Here is a 21,645-nt window from a genome sequence, read left to right on the forward strand (position 1 = left end):
TGCCAGTTTTTTTAAAGAAAATAGCAAAATATAATAAATCATTTTTGATAAGATTTCGAAAATAAATAATTTATACAAATACAATTTTCAGCTGTATACAATCCTTATCCCCCCCCCCCCCCCTCCATGTATTCGCATCTCGCCTCCGTCGCGCGTTTACTTTATATTTTCGAAACAGCGTAAACAGTAAGAAACGAAAACTGAAAAAAAAAGAAAGTAAATAAGCTAAATAATGAATATAAGAAAAACAAGAAACTGTATCCATCTCTTCCTGTTACTATGGGGTATATGCATAAAACCGGTTTTTTCTGGCTATTCAAATGTGTAGTTGTACTAGCAGGGACTGATATAGGGGAGAAGACGATTTTTCAAAGCAAAGCCTACTATGATGAATGAGATGGTGGATTACTATGAACTAAGATGCCTCGCTTGCTTAGCTTTTATGTATAATAAAACTAAAATAAGACTTTCTGATGCATAATAACTGAATGCTAAACAACTTTTAAAATATATAAAAAAATCAAATTGTTTTATAACACAAGTTCAATTATATTAGTATGTATACGATTGTTATTTCATATGATAATCAACGTTATTGACATGATTCACAAGCTTTTCGCTTATTGTTTTCGAATAAGGTATTCAGAAACATTATTTTTGGTTCTTAATTTTCTACCGGTCCCTCAAATCTCTAAATGCTTTAAACTTCAGTAATACATAGGAAAAAACGCATGACTTTAACACTTCAAAAGCTCTAAAATAATTTTCTAAGTATTCCTTGAGAAATATGAAAAAATACGTTGGTATTGGATTGTTTCGATTATTCTGACGACCTATATATATATATATATATATATATATATATATATATATATATATATATATATATATATATATATATATATATATATATATATATATATATATATATATATATATATATATAAACATTTCAATGTATTTGTTTTATCGGAATCTTCCATAAAAAATGAAATTATATCTGTCGTATATGTCGTATATCTGTATATATAAAAAATGTAATTATATCTAATGAAATGTCGATAAACTAATACCGCTGCTTAGTTTTCTAATAAGCATTTAATTTCTGGTAAATCCTTTTTTCATACAATAACTTTAAACTACTAAGGATTGCCAAATATTTTGATTACATATTCATATTTTTAAATATTCTGAGTGCATTTCTTACTATAAAGATTATAAATTTGAAGAAATTTTAAATGAGCACGCAGAAAATATTTATATGCCATTTACTACCCGCAACGATTTGTCTTCAATTTATATAACAGACATTCAATATTTTCACAAGTAGTGAAGAATCGACTAATATTAAGTTTATCATGCTAGATTAAATTAGTTTATAAATACGTCTTTTAATCAGAAATTATACAGCAATTTTTTTATAAAATTAATGTTAGACACTTATTTTAATTAGTTATAACTTTAGTCTCTTATCATTTCGAAACTGATTAATCTATAACAATACAACCGAATTGAATGGAACACCTGGATTATATACTCCTGAATCCAGCATTGGAACAAACTAACCTTCGTAGCTTCATTGAACTAGTAACCGGCATTCACATTACATGGCGAAGAAAACCACAAAAATTTCCCGCAATTCGCTCAACTGAATATGGAATTCTAACCCTGAGCCGTCGACCACTGAGAATATTATGTATCAGTACTGTGGTTGGTGCGAGCTGGGACCAGAATTCTTATCAACCAGTCACCTCTGGGTTCGAACCTGGGTCTCCAAATTAGAAAGGGTATGCCTTATCCCCTGGGTCTCCGCAGCTCTATTTATAATTATTTTACTTAATTTTATAACCGGTGTTGAAAAGCCGACCTAGTTCTCAGTCTACAACTATCATTGTTCAATTTAAAAGCCTTGTAATTTTGAACCCAACCCAGAATACATAAGAACTCTTGGATCAAGCATTGAGAGAAACTAGCCTCCGTGAAAAGTGTTTTGATGGTACTAACACACGCTTGCGGTACATAGGGAGAAAAACCACTAAAACTTCTTATGGTTAGCTCAACTGAAAGGAGACTCTAACCCAGAGTCCGTCCACCACTGGATATATTTTAAAACAGTACTGCGGTTGGGGAGTCGCAGGGTGCAAAATTCATATCGACCAGCCATCACTGAGATTCGAAATTGGTTCTCATTTGGGAGGCGAGCTTTTTATCCTGAGTTACCACTGATCTTTTATAATTATTTTTTATAACCATCGTTGAACAGTTTACCCAATTTTAAATTTACGACTACTAATGTTCAACTCCATAGCCTTGTAATTTGAACCAATCCAAAAGACAAGGAAACTCCTGAAGGACTTTACGAATCGGCAGATTTAACGTGCATCAGTCACCTTGTCAACACAGGGAGTGTTCGGCCGGTTGGGGTCGAACACACGACCTTTTGGACATGAGCTCAGTGCCCTATTAACCAGGCTATCCCGGCCCCTTTTATCATTCTGGGAATTTTTCTGATTCAATTACTTATGTATTTGTTTTTAAGAAAAATGCGTTTCTGAGTTACGTCTAAAGAATAAAGTACTCACGGCATCCCTTGTGCACACGATATATGTATAAACTGTTGTTTATTATTTTTTTTCTTTGTTTTATTCTTCATTTTGAACTTATATATATATATATATATATATATATATATATATATATATATATATATATATATATATATATATATATATATATATATATATATATATATATATATATATATATATATATATATATATATATATATATATATATATATATATATATATATATATATATATATATATTATATATATATATATATATATATATATATATATATATATATATATATATATATATATATATATATATATATATATATATATATATATATATATATATATATATATATATATATATATATATATATATATATATATATATATATATATATATATATATATATATATATATATAAGTATTATCATGTTATCATGGTTAAGGTATTTACCCAGATCCCCTGTCTTAATTATATTATTCAAAAACTTTAAAAACTAAATTCGATAAAATACCTTTAAGTGATTTATTTTTAAGAGTGAAAAGTTAAACATAATATAATTAATGCTTTTCACTCTTCGAAGCAAAACAAATTAAACAACCATTGAAAATAGTTAGCTTCTTCACAGATTCTACAATGTATTTTTAGAAAATTGGGAGTACATCCTTCTGCTTGCAGTCGCTCTCAAACTACTCAATTACTCGTGATATTGTTCTAATTCACTTTTTTCACTAATACCCCAGTTTTTATAGTTTAATTTCTTTTGCACTAAATTTTAAATGTATTGTTGGCTGTTGTCATCGGGAATAAACACTGCTGATAGTCTATATATAGGATATTATCACATATCGAGCAATATATTATATATTAACACATACCGAGCAATGTATTATATATTAACATATATCGAGCAATATATTATACAATATTTAAGGGACCTACATGCCCGAGAGCTTTCATATCTGAATTATTGGAACTTTATTTTCCAGATTGCGGTTACATCTCATATTTTCTAGATCACAAATGAAAATCAATCTAAAAGGATACATTGTGATAATATGAATTACTAGAAGGCTTTGCTTCATACTCGCTTCGTTCTCCAATCCTCGCAATTGCCTGTTATTTTTAACATCCTCACGAAATTAAATACTTAATATCCCCTCAAATAATAGTATACTATCCCCTCAATGAGGGGATAGTATACTATTATTTGAGGGGATATTAAGTATTTAATTTCGTTAGGATGTTATCGAATTAGGAATACTTCAGTGACCCAATCTGTCATCTTGATTAAATAATATAACTACAGATGAAAAGGGACAATGACTTGATTTAAGAACTTCACTTAGATATTATCCGAGATTTTGATTTCAAATACTCTTTAACGCATTTATTGGATTTTATTAGTTAAAACACTATGGCATAATAAACATGTAAATTAGAAAAATATCTTCGTTAGTTTTCAACTCTTTCATCACTTTTCTACATCTTATACATTTTTGTAATTAAATGGATTGTAATTAAATATCAAGAGCAGATTGGCTTGCTTTATTGTAAATGTCTACTAGTTTTAGTGTTTATTAGGTGAGAGTAATTGCATTAATCATGGAATTTCTTTATGTATGTCATATAATTGGATTATAAAGTGAATTAAGTTGGATTTTAATTTTTAAATTTTTTTACAAAATTTGAAGAAAAAAATATTAAAAATTAATTTTAATAAGTATGCTTTTCATGCTAAAGCATTGATGCGAAAATAAAAATAATAATTTAAAAAAATAATAATGTAAAATAAACTGAAAATAATAAAATATTAATAATAAAATAAACTAATTTTATAAAAATAATATTATAAATTATAAAAGCATTAAAAAATTACAAAAAAATTACTATGGATAATCATTAAAATAATTATTTTTATTCCCTACTAGCTCATGGTTCTGATTGAGGCTGGTTTCCAAAAGCCTTCTTGGCACTTGTTTGGAAACAATTCTTAGGGGTCAGGGTTTGGGGGTCGGCCTGAACTAGGAGGGGGAGGGAGTGTTACTTCCGCGTCATTGTAAATAGTCTGAGAATAAAATAATAAAGAAAAGAGGATACCCTTTTACTACCCGCTAAACATTTTTATTTGGAAAAGTATGCATGGAATACGTAGAGTTTGTTTAAAATACATTATTATCAAAATGATAATATTGTATCTAATAAAAAGAGATAAACTGAAAACTGCCGAGATCTGTACTTGGGTATTAATAAAGCATGATTTCGTTAGAGAAAATTACTTAAATGTTTCTCATCTAGCTTTTATGATATATTTTAATTTGTATAAACTGCTTTACTTATTCTTTTGCTTTGTGAAATACTTAAATCAAACACTTTTTAATCCAACTCATGAAAAATTCTTTAATTTGTACAAGGAATTTTGTTTTATTTGAAAACTACGTAGGCTCAGTGGTTCTTACTTCTTCTGTGTCGCGAATTATGGGATGCGTTAAAATTTTTGTTATAAAAATAAAATTTAAAAAATTAAATTGAAAGAAAATTTTAAATTTTCGGTTTTAAGGTTGACTACCGCAATAGTGTACTCGTCTTAGTACATAAATGTTCTGCTTTTTCCTAATGAAACGAAGTAATGTGTTATAAAAAGCTCGAATCGCTTAACAGTTTTGTTTGCTTTTTTTCATCTATTTTCATCTACAAAATTAAAGTATCTATACCTGAATGCAGAAAAGTTTATAAAATTATTAATTTAAAGTTAAAGGAAATTAATTGTACTTAATTTTGAAATGATATATTAAAATATATTTTTCACTACTATTTTTTAAGACCCAGCAGATAATAAATTAAGATAACTCTCATGTCGAAACATCATCCTCTAACTCGTTGTTATAAGTATTTTTGAAGAATCCAATTCAAAAACTAGAGTAAGTATATAAATTTGTTAGCCAGGATCTCTCGAACCAGTTAGATATATAGATTTTTTTTTATTTTACTTGTTTTTTGTTTTGCTCGTAAACATATTAATGTTTACATTTGAAAGTATATGCTACCTTTTATTCATTTACTAAAGTACCACCTGTGATTGTTAAAAATTGTAGAGGTCTCTGATAAAATGCTTGTTCTTTGATTTTTGTCAATTGTAATTTAATGGTAAACGTTAGTTCTGTTTAAAAAATTTTAAAACAAAATTCTTGTCTTAGAATTGCAGCACTAATTCAAACGATAAAGATAGCTTTAACAAAAAAAAAAAAATCTAGTATAACGGTTTTTAACTGATAACATGTAAAAAACTAGTCTATAGTATTGTTATTACACATTGTTTTATAATATATACGGAGCACACATTTAAGAAATTATGCTATTTCTCTTTTATATTTTATTTAAACTTGGATTTTATGAATTATTATTTTGTTTAGACATTGTAAAAATATTAATTTCACATTATGTTGTATTTTCTTTTAATCCTTAAATGACTACTTTGTTATTTTAAAGTTACTTACTTTTTTTTTTAAATAAAACATTTGTATCTATTAAAATGCATTAAATTTTTGAAAGTTTATAATTTAATTTTTCAGTTGTATTCTTTTAGATCTATTGAAACTGCAAGTTAAAATCTATTTGAAACTCCAAGAGAATGTAGAAAAAGACATTAAGATTTATTCGTCGTGAATCATGAAAAATAAGTTCTCACATTTTTCAATAACATCAGAAATATAGAATAAACCTTTGAATATACCTTTAGGATCAAGTTAGTTGTGCCCGGTTTGGTAAAACCCTTGCGCACTTTAATTCTTAAGTAAAATATGGTCTGAAATATTCGGAGATGTAATGACTATATACACGCTATATTACATAGTTACGTGCGTGAAAGATAATTCAAAATGATATCGAGGCTGTAATATTTATTTACTGTTGGGGATACGCAGAAAGAAGATTGAAAGACCCAAAACAATTTATACAAAATTATTGTTAGTTAGACTATTAATATTTATAATATAAATCTTTTTCTAGAGCAGAGTAAATGTTTTAAAGCATTCCTAATATGAAAGAATAAAAAACAGAGTCATACATTATTTTAAATTTTATTTGATATTACCAATATTTGGAATGATGAATGGTGGAAAAATAATTAAATAAATAAGAGGAGTAACAAGGACACTACCTCCGTTTTATACACCAAAAATAGTAAAAAAGTAATAAGTATAGTTGCGTGATCTATTTTTGGCGCACCCTTTAAATATTGAGTTTTGCCAAAAAATGTAACCCGGACTTCCATGGTCGCTCAGTATATCTCCACCCCCTATGTCCACTAATGTCCACGCCTATTCCTCCCATTCTCCCACCCATGGCTCCTTCAATTTGACTTGTCTCTCAGCGTAGAAAGGGCCTTAAAGACAAAATAAAGTTTTTTGTTGTCATATCCGTGACTAATTCAATATGAATAGCCCTTGTAACAGCACATGTAAACAATGTTATATAAGATTTTTGATTAATATCTTTACCTGAACGAACAGTGACTGGACCAGTAAAATCAATTCCAGTAAAGTAAAAGGGGGGTTTTCAAGAACTCTAGTCTTTGGTAATTGTGCAGTAATTTGTTCTGCAGGTTTCAAAGAGTACCTTTTACAAATGAGACAAGTTTTTAAAACCTTTTTCACTATTTGTCTACCCTTCGGAATCCAAAATGCACTGCGAATTTTTGCGAGGGTAGCCGACACCCCACCGTGACAAACTTTTTTATGTTCTCTAGAAATTAGTAATTCAGTAAATTTTGACTTTTTAGGTAAAAGAATTGGATGAATCTCGCTATCTGAAAATTCACTTTCTTCTAACCTTCCCCTTACTCGCAAAACATTATTTTTATCTAAAAATGGGGCGAAATAATAAAGAGACGACTTTTTAGATACCTGTTTACCATTTTTAATGCATTCCAATTCAGAAGAGTAGACAAGACTTTGCTCATACCTTATCCAGTCCATCTCAGCTTCTGAGAGCTCAGTTGCAGTGTAAAATCCCAATTCAACTGGTAATTTTTTGAGCTTGTTGACGAATCTTTTAACCAGTACTGTAATTTTTAACACTCTATCTAAGTTACTATATTTATTTAAATCTAACACAAATTCTGAATCAAACACTGTACATTTACATTGGGAGATTATTTCACATTCTTTTCTAACTTCTAAATCTCCAATGGGTTTCTCATTTTCAATTTTACAAGGCCAAAACTCACTAGGTTGACTCAACCAAGGTGGTCCATACCACCACAACGAATTTTTGACTAAGTCCGAAGCAGAAATACCCCTTGAAAGGATATCTGCAGGATTTTCTTTTCCAGGACAATGAGACCATTGTGTTTGTTCAGTTAAATTTTGAATTTCATTGACTCTATTTTTAACAAAGGTTTTGTAGTTATTGGACTCTCCCTTAATCCAATACATGCATATGGTTGAGTCTGTCCAATAGTGATGAGTAGTTTCAAATTTTAAACATTTACTAACTTGTTTAACTAACCTAGCGGACAATAAACATCCTAACAATTCTAAACGTGGTAATGTGATAGACTTAATAGGAGAAACCCTACTCTTGGAACATACAAAGCTAGTAATCACTCGATTTTCTCGAGTAATTCCTCTTAAATAGATCACACAGCCATAGGCATTCATGGAAGCATCTGAAAAAGAATGAATATCAAATGAAATAAAATCACATAAAGTTAATCCTGAAAAATAATGTCTAGGAATGAATATCTCGTTCAAATGTTCGATTTCACTGCACCACAACTGCCACTTGTAGTCCAGTAAAGGTGGAAGTTCAATATCCCAGTCAATATTAGCAGCCCACAATTCTTGGATAAGAATTTTCAGTTTTATAATGAAAGGACCAACGTAGCCAATGGGATCGAAGATGCGACCCAGAAGGTGTAATACAAATCGCTTGGTACTGCTACCATTGACAGCAATGTCTTTCAACTTGCTGACGTCAAAAAAGATTATATCTTCATCAGGATTCCAAGCCAGTCCTAGAACTTTACTTGGTACACCATTTCCCCTTATGCCATTTGAGTCATCAGTTTCTATGCCAGATCTTTTGTACATCTCACGGAGTGGTATCGAGTTAGTTTGTCATTTTCTAAGCACCATTCCAGCTTTCTTCATTATCTCTACACTCTCGGTGCTGATTCTATGAGCAGTTTCTAAATTATCAGTTCCTCCAACGAGATCATCGACCCAGAACGAATTTCTTAACACTTCACAAGTTTCTGGGAATAAATTTTGGCACCTTTCAAAATGGTGCTTAAGAGTTGCTGCAAGCAGGTAAGGACTTGGTTTAAGTCCAAATAGCACTCTAGTGAAGTTTAGTACACAAGGCTTGTCTGAATTGAGGTCTTCAATCCAGAAAAATTTGGTAAATCGTCGATCATCTGAGTCTATCAAAATTTGTAAATATGCCTGTTTAACATCAGCTGTATATGCTATAGCATTTTGTCTAAATTGCAACAAAAGCTCGAACAAGTTAGGATATAAGTTCATTCCAGTATGAAGACAATCATTGAGTGAGTATTCTCCCTCTGCATGAGCTGTACCATCAAACACTATTCTGAGGCGACTACTTGTTTTATCTTCGCGAATGACAGCATGGTGGGGCAAATAAAACGTAGATTCATCAATTAAATCATCTGACAATTCAACTATTCCCTCTTTAAGATAACCGTCTACAACCTCCCGATACTCCTTATACAAAGATGGATCTCTCTTAAACCTCTTGACCAAACTATTAAAACGTTTTAATGCCACCTCCCTATTGCTCGCCAACTTTTCTTGCATCCCTTCTATCCAAGGCAACTTAACACAATATCTATTGTCAACAAACTGAATCGAATCATTGAATTCCCTCAAAAGATCTTGTTCTTTGCTACCTGAAGTCTCTATTTCGTCACCTCTAATTCCCAAACTTTCCAATTCCCAAAATCGTCTAAGCTCCGAAGAGATTGAATCATTCTCACTAAAAACGAAATTAACCGATGCGGACTCAATTGAACCTTCACATCTACCTTGAAGGGACCATCCAAAAACTGTTTCAAGAGCAACTAATGATGAATTTAACCTTTGAAATCTCTTAGTCAAATCCCAATAATAATCTGATCCAACTAACAATGAGATCCTACAATCATTGGACAGCTCATTAGTATTAAATGTCAACTTAAGTCTCCTGGCCTTCATCTCAGCGCAAACCCTTTGATCAGGAACATGAATTGGCGCTCTCGAAATTTCATCTATCTCCAATGCCTCAATCACGACTTCGTTACCTTCGAAAATATTTCGCAACTTAACCTCCACTTTGCGACAAACCTGCAACTTAGATTCTTGGAGCCAAAACTATAAATTTTCAATTTTTCAAACCCTACAACCTTTAATCCTAACCTTTCGGAAACACATTTTTTAACAAAAGTCCGTTCAGAGCCATTATCAAACAACGAAAATATTAAATCCGAAGAATTAGTGCCAACAATTTCTACCTTTACACATTGCAACAAAATCCCTCCATTTTTATTCCCCATATGATTCGAAGAAGTGGATACAATTTCATTTAATTTTTTCTCTTCATTTTGGTTTTTCTTCGACTCATCCTTATCCTTTTTAGAGTTTTCTAGTTTAAAACATATTGCACGTGCATGCCTACCATTACAAAAAGAACAAGCGGGGCCTTTACAATATTTAACAAAACAATTAACATTACAACATAATAAGCATCTTCTTTCGCGTAATAATTTCTCTCTTTTATTTTGAGCTTTCAAATTCTCACATAAAGAACTCAAATGATTTTGATTACAAAATATACAACCATTTGAAGCTGCATTAGTCAGCAATTCATTCGCAGAGGATATAAATTTATTCCGATTCCAAGAGCCTCCGTTATATTTACGAGAAATTTGTTTTGAATGGAAATTCGACGCCAGGCGAGGCGAAGGGGGGGAAACCGCAGACTGCTGCAAGTGAAAAGCCCTCTCTCTGGCGATAATAGCGTTATGCAAAAAACTCATTAATTCATTTAGATCATGATTAGTACTTGAAATTTGCTCTTTACTAAATTCTAAAATAAGATCACTGGGAAATAGTTTCAAAATAATTGCGCTAAGCATTACACTATACGTTTCCGATTTTACACCTAAACTTTCAAGAGAACGAATTTGAGTTTGACATTTAAAATAAAGATTCTTTAATTCCTGTAAACTAGACGAAATTTTTAAAGGGGTCATATTCAACAGTTTAGACATATGGGCGTTAATTAAAACATCTTTTTGACCGAATGTATCTTGAATTAATTTAAGAGCTGGTTTATAGTTGTTTTCTGTTATCGCAAAACCTTTAATGCAAGAAAGTGCCTCACCCACCACCAAGACAACTAAATAAATATGAAAATTTTTCTACATCTGTGAGAGAAGGATTTTTGTCAATTGAATTTTCATATTGATTCCAGAAATTCAAATACTCTGATGGATCGCCATAATAAGTTTGAATTTTTAATTTAGGCAATTTAGCGCTTATATTTCCGCTACGATTCGCTGGGTTTTCTTGCACATTATTATATTTATTTTCAATTACGCTATCCGATTGCAACGATTTTATTTTGTTTTTTAATTTAACAGTAGTAAAAACTATTTCTTCGTTATATTCATCAATTTTTTCTATTTCTGATTCAATATCATCATTATCTAAAAGATTTTCGATTTTAACATCTAAAGATTTGATTTGATCGTCTTTGGTTTGCAATTGGATCAACAGACTTTCGAACTCATCGATTTCAATTCCCTGCTCATCTAAACAAGTTTTAATTTTTGTAATTAGTTTAGTAACCTGTCCTCTATGCGAAGTGCGTTGCTTTTTTAACTTATCCAACTCTTTCTTTTCAGCCATTACTAAAGTTATATTCCTATTCAGATATTAATAAGCACTACCAAATCAAACAATTTTTAAAGCATATGTGGTTCAGTAAATACAAACACTACTTATTCAAACTAGTACTTATTCAAAACGAAAGTATATCAAACATAAACAACAATTTTACCATTTCAACAATTTCCTACGCATAAACCCTAATTCGACACAATATGAAACAATTAAATATCCAAATCGAAACTATTTCAAAGCAATGACTTTTAACTACTTTCAACACAATACGAAATAGATAAGTATCAAATCAAAACAACATACCCCACATGCCGTCATTCTTTATTTCTTGCAAACGAATTTTTTATTCGAGCAAACCATGGGCTTCCCGGCCGATGCACCAATTTTCTGTTACGAAACTAATTACTTTCGAATTGACAAACGAATTGTTACTTTTAGAAACATTTATTGGGACGTAACACAAACACATACATATTAACACAAACACTCAAGACATAATAATCTACATTAATCCCAGTTACATAGGGGGCGCTGCTGGAGCGCTTCTGGATACGAATATTCTTAACAGGCTCTGAATCCCCTTTTGTACGCGAAAAAGGAGGAAGTGTTAAGGCGTGCGGCATTCTGATTGTCCAAAAAGTGTTATGACATTCTGTTTGGCCATGTCACAAGAAATGAAATCTTAAAGAATAACAAAACATTTGTGAAAAAAATGTACCCCAGTGGGTTTTATTTACTTATATTATAATACAATACATTCAAATTTACAATACAATATAATACCATCAATACTATACAATATTTACATTACATATGCGTTTCCTTTGTTTGTTTGTTTGATTTTTGCTGATAAATCCAATAGTGTTTCGGTATTAAATGGATACTGTCTTTTCCTACAGTGTTTCACAGCTACTCGTAAATCCAATGCCTTCAAAGATTCCGAAAAATTGCTTAAAAAGTATCAGATGTATCCTATTCTTGATCCTCCTTTGGTGCAATGAGTGAAAAATCCACGTTAAAACACACGCCTAGGGGCTCTTGAGATTCAACCAACACTTGAGGCATATCAAAGACTATTGATTCAACCAACACTTGATGTATATTCAACACTTCTGATTCAACCAGCACTTGAGGCATATCCAACACTTCTGTTTCATCACAAGGCACTTGGACTTCATTCAACACTTGAAGTTCCTCATCCCCTTGAGGTTCGTCACATGAAGGTTCGTCTTTCCCTTGAGTTATATCCAACACTTGGGTTTCATAATTCACTTGGGTACTGGGCACTTGTAAAACTTTAAACTCTTCAGGAAGCATTTGCTCAACAGACTTCGCAGTGGATACCAGCTCAAACGTTACGTAGCCTCACATTTATCAACTCCGGGAGCTACAGCCACCGCAACTTAGCTTAAACCGCAATCGATGCTAGGTTACGTAACGTTTCAGCCGAGCATCCAACTCCACAACCACTGACGCTACAGCATTGCAACGCACAAGCCGAGCATCGACTCCGGGAGCAACAGCCACCTTACAGGAAGAGCTTCAACAGCAATCGATGCGAAGCTAGGTAACGTTTTGCTGAGCATACACTCCACCCACAAGGACGCTACAGCATTGCAACGTAAAAGCCCAGCTTCAGCTATGGAAGCAACAGCCAGCGTAGCCTCGTATCTACTACAGTTGTAGCTCGGTCTGTAGCTGTAAGTGAAGGGGGCTGTGGAGCCCGGAGTTGATGATCGGCTTGTACGTTACAATTCTGTAACACCCGTGGTAGAGGTTGTGGATGCTCGACTCAAGCATTACGTAGCCTCGCAAAGACTTCAACAGGCTGAGCAAACAGCAAGCAATCAATGCGAGGCTACGCAACATTTGAGCTTAGCATTCACCCCCTCCCACACAGACGCTACAGCGTTGCAGCGTACAAGTCGAGCTTCTTCTCCGGGCGCTACAGTTACAGACCAGGCATCAACCGCAATCGATGCGAGACTACGTAACGTTTAGCTGAGCATTCACCCCCCCTCTACGGATGCGACAGCATTGCAACGTAAAAGCCAAACTTCAGCTATGGAAGCAACAGCCAGCGTAGCCTCCTATCGACTACAGTTGAAGCTCGGCCTGCAACCTGTAAGTGAAGGGGGCTGTGGAGCCCGGAGTTGATGATCGGCTTGTACGTTACAATTCTGTAACACCCGTGGTAGAGGTTGTGGATGCTCGACTCAAGCATTACGTAGCCTCGCAAAGACTTCAACCGGCTGAGCAAACAGCAAGCAATCAATGCGAGGCTACGCAACATTTGAGCTTAGCATTCACCCCCTCCCACACACACGCTACAGCGTTGCAGCGTACAAGTCGAGCTTCTTCTCCGGGCGCTACAGTCACCGTAACTTACAGTTACAGACCAGGCATCAACCGCAATCGATGCGAGACTACGTAACGTTTAGCTGAGCATTCACCCCCCCTCTACGGATGCGACAGCATTGCAACGTAAAAGCCAAACTTCAGCTATGGAAGCAACAGCCAGCGTAGCCTCCTATCGACTACAGTTGAAGCTCGGCCTGCAACCTGTAAGTGAAGGGGGCTGTGGAGCCCGGAGTTGATGATCGGCTTGTACGTTACAATTCTGTAACACCCGTGGTAGAGGTGGTGGATGCTCGACTCAATCATTACGTAGCCTCGCAAAGACTTCAACAGGCTGAACAAACAGCAAGCAATTATGCGAGGCTACGCAACATTTGAACTTAGCATTCACCCCCTCCCCCACAGACGCTACAGCGTACAAGCCGAGCTTCTTCTCCGGGCGCTACAGTCACCGTAACTTACAGTTACAGACCAGGCATCAACCGCAATCGAAGCGAGACTACGTAACGTTTAGCTGAGCATTCACCCCCCTCTACGGACGCTACAGCATTGCAACGTAAAAGCCCAGCTTCAGCTATGGAAGCAACAGCCAGCGTAGCCTCGTATCTACTACAGTTGTAGCTCGGTCTGTAGCTGTAAGTGAAGGGGGCTGTGGAGCCCGGAGTTGATGATCGGCTTGTACGTTACAATTCTGTAACACCCGTGGTAGAGGTGGTGGATGCTCGACTCAAGCATTACGTAGCCTCGCAAAGACTTCAACAGGCTGAGCAAACAGCAAGCAATCAATGCGAGGCTACGCAACGTTTGAACTTAGCCTTCACCCCCTCCCCCACAGACGCTACAGCGTTGCAGCGTACAAGCCGAGCTTCTTCTCTGGGCGCTACAGTCACCGTAACTTACAGTTACAGACCAGGCATCAACCGCAATCGATGCGAGACTACGTAACGTTTAGCTGAGCATTCACCCCCCCCTCTACGGATGCTACAGCATTGCAACGTAAAAGCCAAACTTCAGCTATGGAAGCAACAGCCAGCGTAGCCTCCTATCGACTACAGTTGAAGCTCGGCCTGCAACCTGTAAGTGAAGGGGGCTGTGGAGCCCGGAGTTGATGATCGGCTTGTACGTTACAATTCTGTAACACCCGTGGTAGAGGTGGTGGATGCTCGACTCAAGCATTACGTAGCCTCGCAAAGACTTCAACAGGCTGAACAAACAGCAAGCAATCAATGCGAGGCTACGCAACATTTGAACTTAGCATTCACCCCCTCCCCCACAGACGCTACACACGGTGCGCCTTAACCAAAGTTAAATAAAATGCTCTTACACCTAGAAAATTAGAAGAGATTCTGAATTTACAATGTTAACAGATAATAAAAATCAAAAAATCAAAATAATCTGTGGAGAGATTTTTAAAAAAATCCACTTTGAACATTTTTGCGCACGAAGTATGATATTTTGGAAAGTATGATATTTTTTATATCAATAGAAAGGGAAAAAAATGATATAATAATGATTTTTCAGCTGTAATTCTATTAAACTTTTATTATTTAAACATTTTACTGCTGATAAAATATGAAAATGTAACATAATTTAATTATAATTATATCAATTTAAACATGTGAAGCCTTATATCTACAAACAGAGCTCGAAAGGTGTTTTGTATAATCCGGGTGATTTGCAGCAACCTTATTAATTTCCCAGGAAGACTTTAAGAAATCAAAATGTACGGACTCCATCGCCTGCTCCCAAAAAAATGCTAATCCTTCACCGTTTTTGTCACGGAACTGTTCAATGTGAAAAAAAACTGTATGAACCTTTGGTGTAACGCTGACACCTAAGTCCATGTAGCTCTTTTTGAAAGCTTCTATACATGCTTTGTAATTTCGGTCAATATTATTTTCGAAGCATGCAGAAACCACTTTTTTGAAGTCATCAAATACTTTAACGTACTTCAGTATTGCTAGATTTTTTAACTGGTGCAGATGTTCTTGTTTATCCAAAAGTGTTATGCATGCATTTCCTTCAAACCCAGAACATCCTCGTCTGATTTCATGCTTAACGTGACAAGCTTTTGTCCATGTCAGCGATTCATTTTCACACTCTTTCAACATATGCGTGAAAACAGTGTTAACAACACCAAGCATAAGGTGTAATTCTGGCGGTGGAATAATGTCTAGGAATGTTTTGCCTCCAACAGTTGCAATTAGAGGTGGATGAATGCAATTGAAATAATCTTTCGCTTTGTTTTTTGAACCTTTTCCTTCAGTCAGCCAACTTGTATAATACGATGAAACATTTTCGGGGGATCTCAATTCGCTACAGCTGCTTAGCTCATCTTTCTTGGCATAGCAATAAGTGCATGGGTATGCGCTGCTGTGCGACATTATACCTGCTAAGATATTCGCTAACTTCAAATCGGTTGCAATTGTGAGGTGAAAAGGACTATATTCAACGTTGAAATGAGTTGATCCACATTCTTATAATTTTCTTGTGCACTCGGAACGGCTGCTAGAATGAATAGTTGTTTAACTCCAGAATCCCTAAATTTCCTTGCAGCTATCCCCTCATCATACTTAGCACGCTTACCGCTGCAATCGAAGTCCAACTCATTTGATTGTACAGAAAGACACATTTTTAAAAATCCACCTCCTCCATCAATACCCATCTTTAAGTGAACATCCAGTACATTTCGTTTATTTTTCACATACTGAACAAAAGCAGGACCATCTTTGCAGTAAACTTCAAGCGCAAGAGCATCCGAGACTTCATCGCCTTTTATACAAACGAAGGGAAATTCCTTAAAATCAAAATAATCTTCGACAGGAGGAGCTGTGATATTAAGTTTTGTTTTTTATCCTGGCTCAATTGCTTTTCTACTTTGTGTACACACACGAATGATGGAAGCTGCCATTTTTAAAGTCACAGTGCTTGTGCCAATTTCACAGTGCTTGTGTCGCTAAAGTCGATTTAAGTTTTTATTATTTTTGTTTTTTAAATAGTGGTTAATCGACTATAATTAACAATTAAAAGACTTCTTATAATTATGAAATTTATTATAAACGATTATTATAAATATTTAATACAAATATGTCATTTTTTTCTTCTATTTATAAGTATAAAATGATGCTAACATTTTTGAAATATCGTACTTCGTGAGAAATATCGTACTTCGTGAAAATGTTCAAAGTGGATTTTTTTAAAAATCTCTCCACAGATTATTTTAATTTTTCGATTTTTATTATCAAAGAACATTGTGAATTCAGAATCTCTTCCAATTTTCTAGGTGTAAGAGCATTTTATTTAATTTTAGTTAAGGCGCACCGTGTACAGCGTACAAGTCGAGCTTCTTCTCCGGGCGCTACAGTCACCGTAACTTACAGTTACAGACCAGGCATCAACCGCAATCGATGCGAGACTACGTAACGTTTAGCTGAGCATACACCCCCCCCCCCACGGATGCTACAGCATTGCAACGTAAAAGCCAAGCTTCAGCTATGGAAGCAACAGCCAGCATAGCCTCGTATCGACTACAGTTGAAGCTCGGTCTGTAACTGTAAGTTACGGGGGCTGTGGAGCCCGGAGTTGATGATCGGCTTGTACGTTACAATTCTGTAACACCCGTGGTAGAGGTGGTGGATGCTCGACTCAAGCATTACGTAGCCTCGCAAAGACTTCAACAGGCTGAGCAAACAGCAAGCAATCAATGCGAGGCTACGCAACGTTTGAGCTTAGCATTCACCCCCTCCCCCACAGACGCAACAGCGTTGCAACGTACAAGCCGAGCTTCTTCTCCGGGCGCTACAATCACCGTAACTTACAGTTACAGACCGAGCTTCAACCGCAATCAACGCGAGGCTACGTAAAGTTTGAGCTGAGCATCCACCACCTCTACCTCAACATTCCACCTCATCCTCCCCTGACAGAAACTTTCCTTTCGATTTGAAAACGCCTACTTCGATGGATTCCCCATTGAACAGTTGACTTGCTACTTGTGACTGCGACATTATCCTCATCCTGGCTCATTTTCTTTAACCCATTTTTTCATGGAGACGAAATTGGTTTCATCTATGGAGCTAAAATTCCAAAAATAAATTAAAGAATGTGTTTAGTTCATCGTTACATAAAGCTCGGCTGCAATTTTTTTTTCTTATTATTTTAAAAATCTAAAATGTTTCATTCGTGTGGTTTTTTCCTACCAGCTGCCGTCTGCAGCTTATTTTGAAAGGCGATATTTTCAAACAAATAATTTTGCTTCCAATAAACTAAATAATATAATTTCTGAGTTCAAATCTGCTCCATTTCATAACATATTAGTAATATTGAGTTTGAAGCGTACAATTGTTTTAGATACTTATAGAGAGATTGTTTAAAAAGGCAATATGGTTGCTATATTTAGAAAAAAACTCAATCTTTTTTCAGTTCAAATTTGGCTTAATACTATGAGGGTCTCCTTCTCTGAAAGAGTGGTCACAATTGTCAAGTAATCAAGTTGAGGATAATTTTAAAAGTCAAATTGTTGGATAGAATATTATTTAATATTCTGAATAACATTATTGAATTTGATATTATGTATTATTGAATATAATAGTATGTATTATTGAATATAATATTATGTAGTATTGAATGCAATATTATGTATTATTGATTATAATAATATTTTATGTAATATTATGTATTATTGAATATTATATTTTATGTAATGTTATTGAATATTTCATTAGTTCTTGTATTAGCAATAATTAAATTATTGCGCATCATGCTGGCTGTTCATACCAAAAAAATTTTCATAGCTTATTTATCAAGCATATAATAATTCGTTAATGTGTCTACTTCTCTATTTGGTTAAAGCTTAAACAGAAAATAAGCATAAGATGCTCGTATATAGCTTATCATGCTTATGCTATATAGACTAGCGTTTTAGCACTTCATGCAGGTTAGCATTGTGAAGCATATAATCTTGCAAACATAAGATTGTAGTCATAACAATACGTAGAAGAAACTAGCTCATTCCTGTTGTTACTATTGCTATTTCTAGCACGACACTTTTGACTTGGGAATCCTTAAATTTTATTATTATTAATAATTACCCAATTTATGATCTGTTATGTTATCTGATTTTAAATTTTTATTCTATTATTTTAAACTCTGTTTACTATGCAATTTAAACTTCATTACCTGGTCACTTGATTACCCGATGTCTGCCATATTTTGAAGATAACTGTACTTCGTGTAACTATTTGTGACATGTCATTTAAATCGACTATGATATTGATATGTGATCTTGATTCAATATAAAACGATGGAGTGTTTGGGAAATTTTAATCATGCCCACTATACAACAGAGTTGTTGGGGAAATATGAAAATGATCCCATTATAAAGCACTCTTTTTATGCTGGAACATTAATTTGTGACACCTACTTTTTTGCTAAAGAGTTTGTTGTAAGATAATTCATTAGATTTGAAATTTTGAGCCTATTTCATTTGTGAAAACCTTATTTTTGCTTTTTTTTATTTTAATCAAGCGACTCAGGGGATAGAACACAGGTGATAGGATGGATCATTTAGCCTGGATACCGGACATAGATTCCCTCCGTCAAAAAATTTGGTGGGTTCATTTGACTACTTTTTAATCATTTTTAAGAGGTACTTATTAAGTACTTATTTCCAATTCTGTTTTCATGGTACGAATAAAACTAGTCAATTTATATCAGTAACTGCAAATACTGTATTGTAAAAATTTGCATTTCTTATTTAATTTTATTTCTTTTTAAATCAATGTTGTTTGGTTAAAGCAATGCAAAAATGCAGGATACATTTAATGAAATACTGAGCGATAGAATTGCACGTTTTTCAGAAATGTTATGTATAATGATATCGACCCTACTAGCCCATAACTAGGAATTGGGCATATAAAAATCAATGACTGGTTAGTTCAATTGCCTTATATATCAGTTTTTTTTTAATATGAAATATCACTTTCGGTCCGTGATCGAATTAATTTATAAGTGAACTAATTATAGGACATACTGGCTATAATTAAGCAAAATGAGAACTTTTTTCAGCTAAAAGCACTTAATTGGTTATAAAGAGTCTTAATTTGCACTGCGAAATAAATTAAAGAAAAAATCTTTCAAGTAAGGAATATAGTGCAATTTGAAAATGTGTTCTAATACTGGGACACCAAGGCCGTAGAGGTTAAGTTTTCTTTATTCTACTAAATGACTTTTATTAATAAGCTGTAAAGAAAAGACGCTTAATTTACAAAAAAGGAAAACGAAAATAAATAAAAATATCATTAAAATAATATTACTTACAATTTTCATGCGAACTTCAATGTTGCCTTCAGTCAAGAATTTTTTTGAGAAGAAATGACAAAGCATTTAATCAATCGAAGTAACAATTGCTTATGGCATATTGTTAAAATAAAAGTTTACATTGTTAAAGCATACGAAAAATTTTACAGCTTGTTTCGATATTTTATGTAAGAATAAATTTTGTCGTGTTAGCAACAATGTGTATAATTGTTTTTTTACATTGTTTATTTAATAGTTAATTTAATATAAAAATGGTTTGGGTTAGTCGATTAAAGACAAGATAAAAAAAAAAAAGAAAAGGTATGGAAACGGTCAAATACCGCGAGAATACATCGACACAAAAATCGAAAAATACACTCGTAATATCATATCAAATGAGGAATTCAATTACAGAGCTTATCCTTTAAATCTCCTCCCTCCCCGGGGGGTGGTTGAGTGGAGTCAACTTCAATATCTTAAAAATAAGCCCCTGTTTTTTTGTCTTTTTTTTATTTTATCGTAGATTAAAATTTTCCGAAAAAGGACGAACCCCGATTTGACTTGCAAAATGTTCTTAGATATCATTATTGTTTTATTTTGCATTATGAGAGGTGTTAAAGACCCACCCATTTTTGTGTTTATTACTGTCAATGTTCAACTTTGCAGTCTTCTGATTTTGAATCCAGCCACGAAGACAAGTGAACTTCTAGATCAAGCATTGGGACTAACTTGCCTTTCTTATTGCCAATTTCCTCTGGTTTTTGACAACTTTTTTTTAAAAACTCGTCTTTGCATAGCATGCAGAGGAAAGCCACGAGAAAGTCCCACTGTTAGATCGATGGCAAAAGCATTCTAACCCCAAGTCTCTGTACGACCACTGAGAATATTTAAAGTTCATTCAAACTGAATTAAAAAAAAACACAAAAGCAATAAATTCGGAGATGAGAACGAGACACTAACTGCCGAAATTTTTGCAAGTAATACATTCCACCAATCAGGTTTACAATCGCATCTCTACTTTTGCTTAGGCGAATTTTTCGCATATTGTGTACACGATCCCTTTTGACAGCTTTGTGGTCGGTGCCAACAGGGAGCGAAACCAGCTAAGGATACTTTTCTGCTCGGTTTTCGGTGCAAACCGGATGCATTATACAGAAGCATCACCAAAAGATCAAAATTTTCGACGAGTTCCGGGTACCCGATCTTATTTATATTTCATGTAGCTATAAATTACTAAACTTATTTAGTTTTATAAAAAAAAAGCTATTAAATTATAAATACCTTTGAAACGACTAAGACGTTCATTCTAGTAGCTGTCGATTACATCAGAACCAATATAATATGACATCCTAACCAAACGTGAAGAACTTAAAGTTGCAATTCAATAGTTTAAATTTTTTTTAAAAGTCGCGATTCGAATTAATTTTCAATAAACTATAGATTCCATATCCACATCACCTTACCTGCACGAGTTTCAGTTACTGCAGCTGATTGTGTGGAGAGGAT

The 21,645-nt window shown here is 33.8% G+C and overlaps 2 protein-coding genes across 2 annotated transcripts; both read right to left on the reverse strand.

The window, feature by feature from the left end:
- Positions 1–7,050: 7,050 nt before the first annotated feature.
- Positions 7,051–8,673, reverse strand: LOC147808899 (uncharacterized). The gene has a single exon (XM_087162725.1). The coding sequence runs from the start codon at positions 8,671–8,673 to the stop codon at positions 7,051–7,053; it is 1,623 nt and encodes a 540-aa protein (XP_087018851.1).
- Positions 8,674–8,700: 27 nt separating this feature from the next.
- LOC147808900 (uncharacterized) lies at positions 8,701–9,798 on the reverse strand. The gene has a single exon (XM_087162726.1). It carries the CDS (start codon positions 9,796–9,798, stop codon positions 8,701–8,703), a length of 1,098 nt encoding a protein of 365 aa, XP_087018852.1.
- Positions 9,799–21,645: the final 11,847 nt, after the last annotated feature.

Source organism: Parasteatoda tepidariorum, chromosome 5 (genome assembly GCF_982258835.1).
Source record: "Parasteatoda tepidariorum strain Cologne lab strain chromosome 5, Ptep-v5.0, whole genome shotgun sequence".
Taxonomy (NCBI): Eukaryota; Metazoa; Arthropoda; class Arachnida; order Araneae; family Theridiidae; genus Parasteatoda; species Parasteatoda tepidariorum.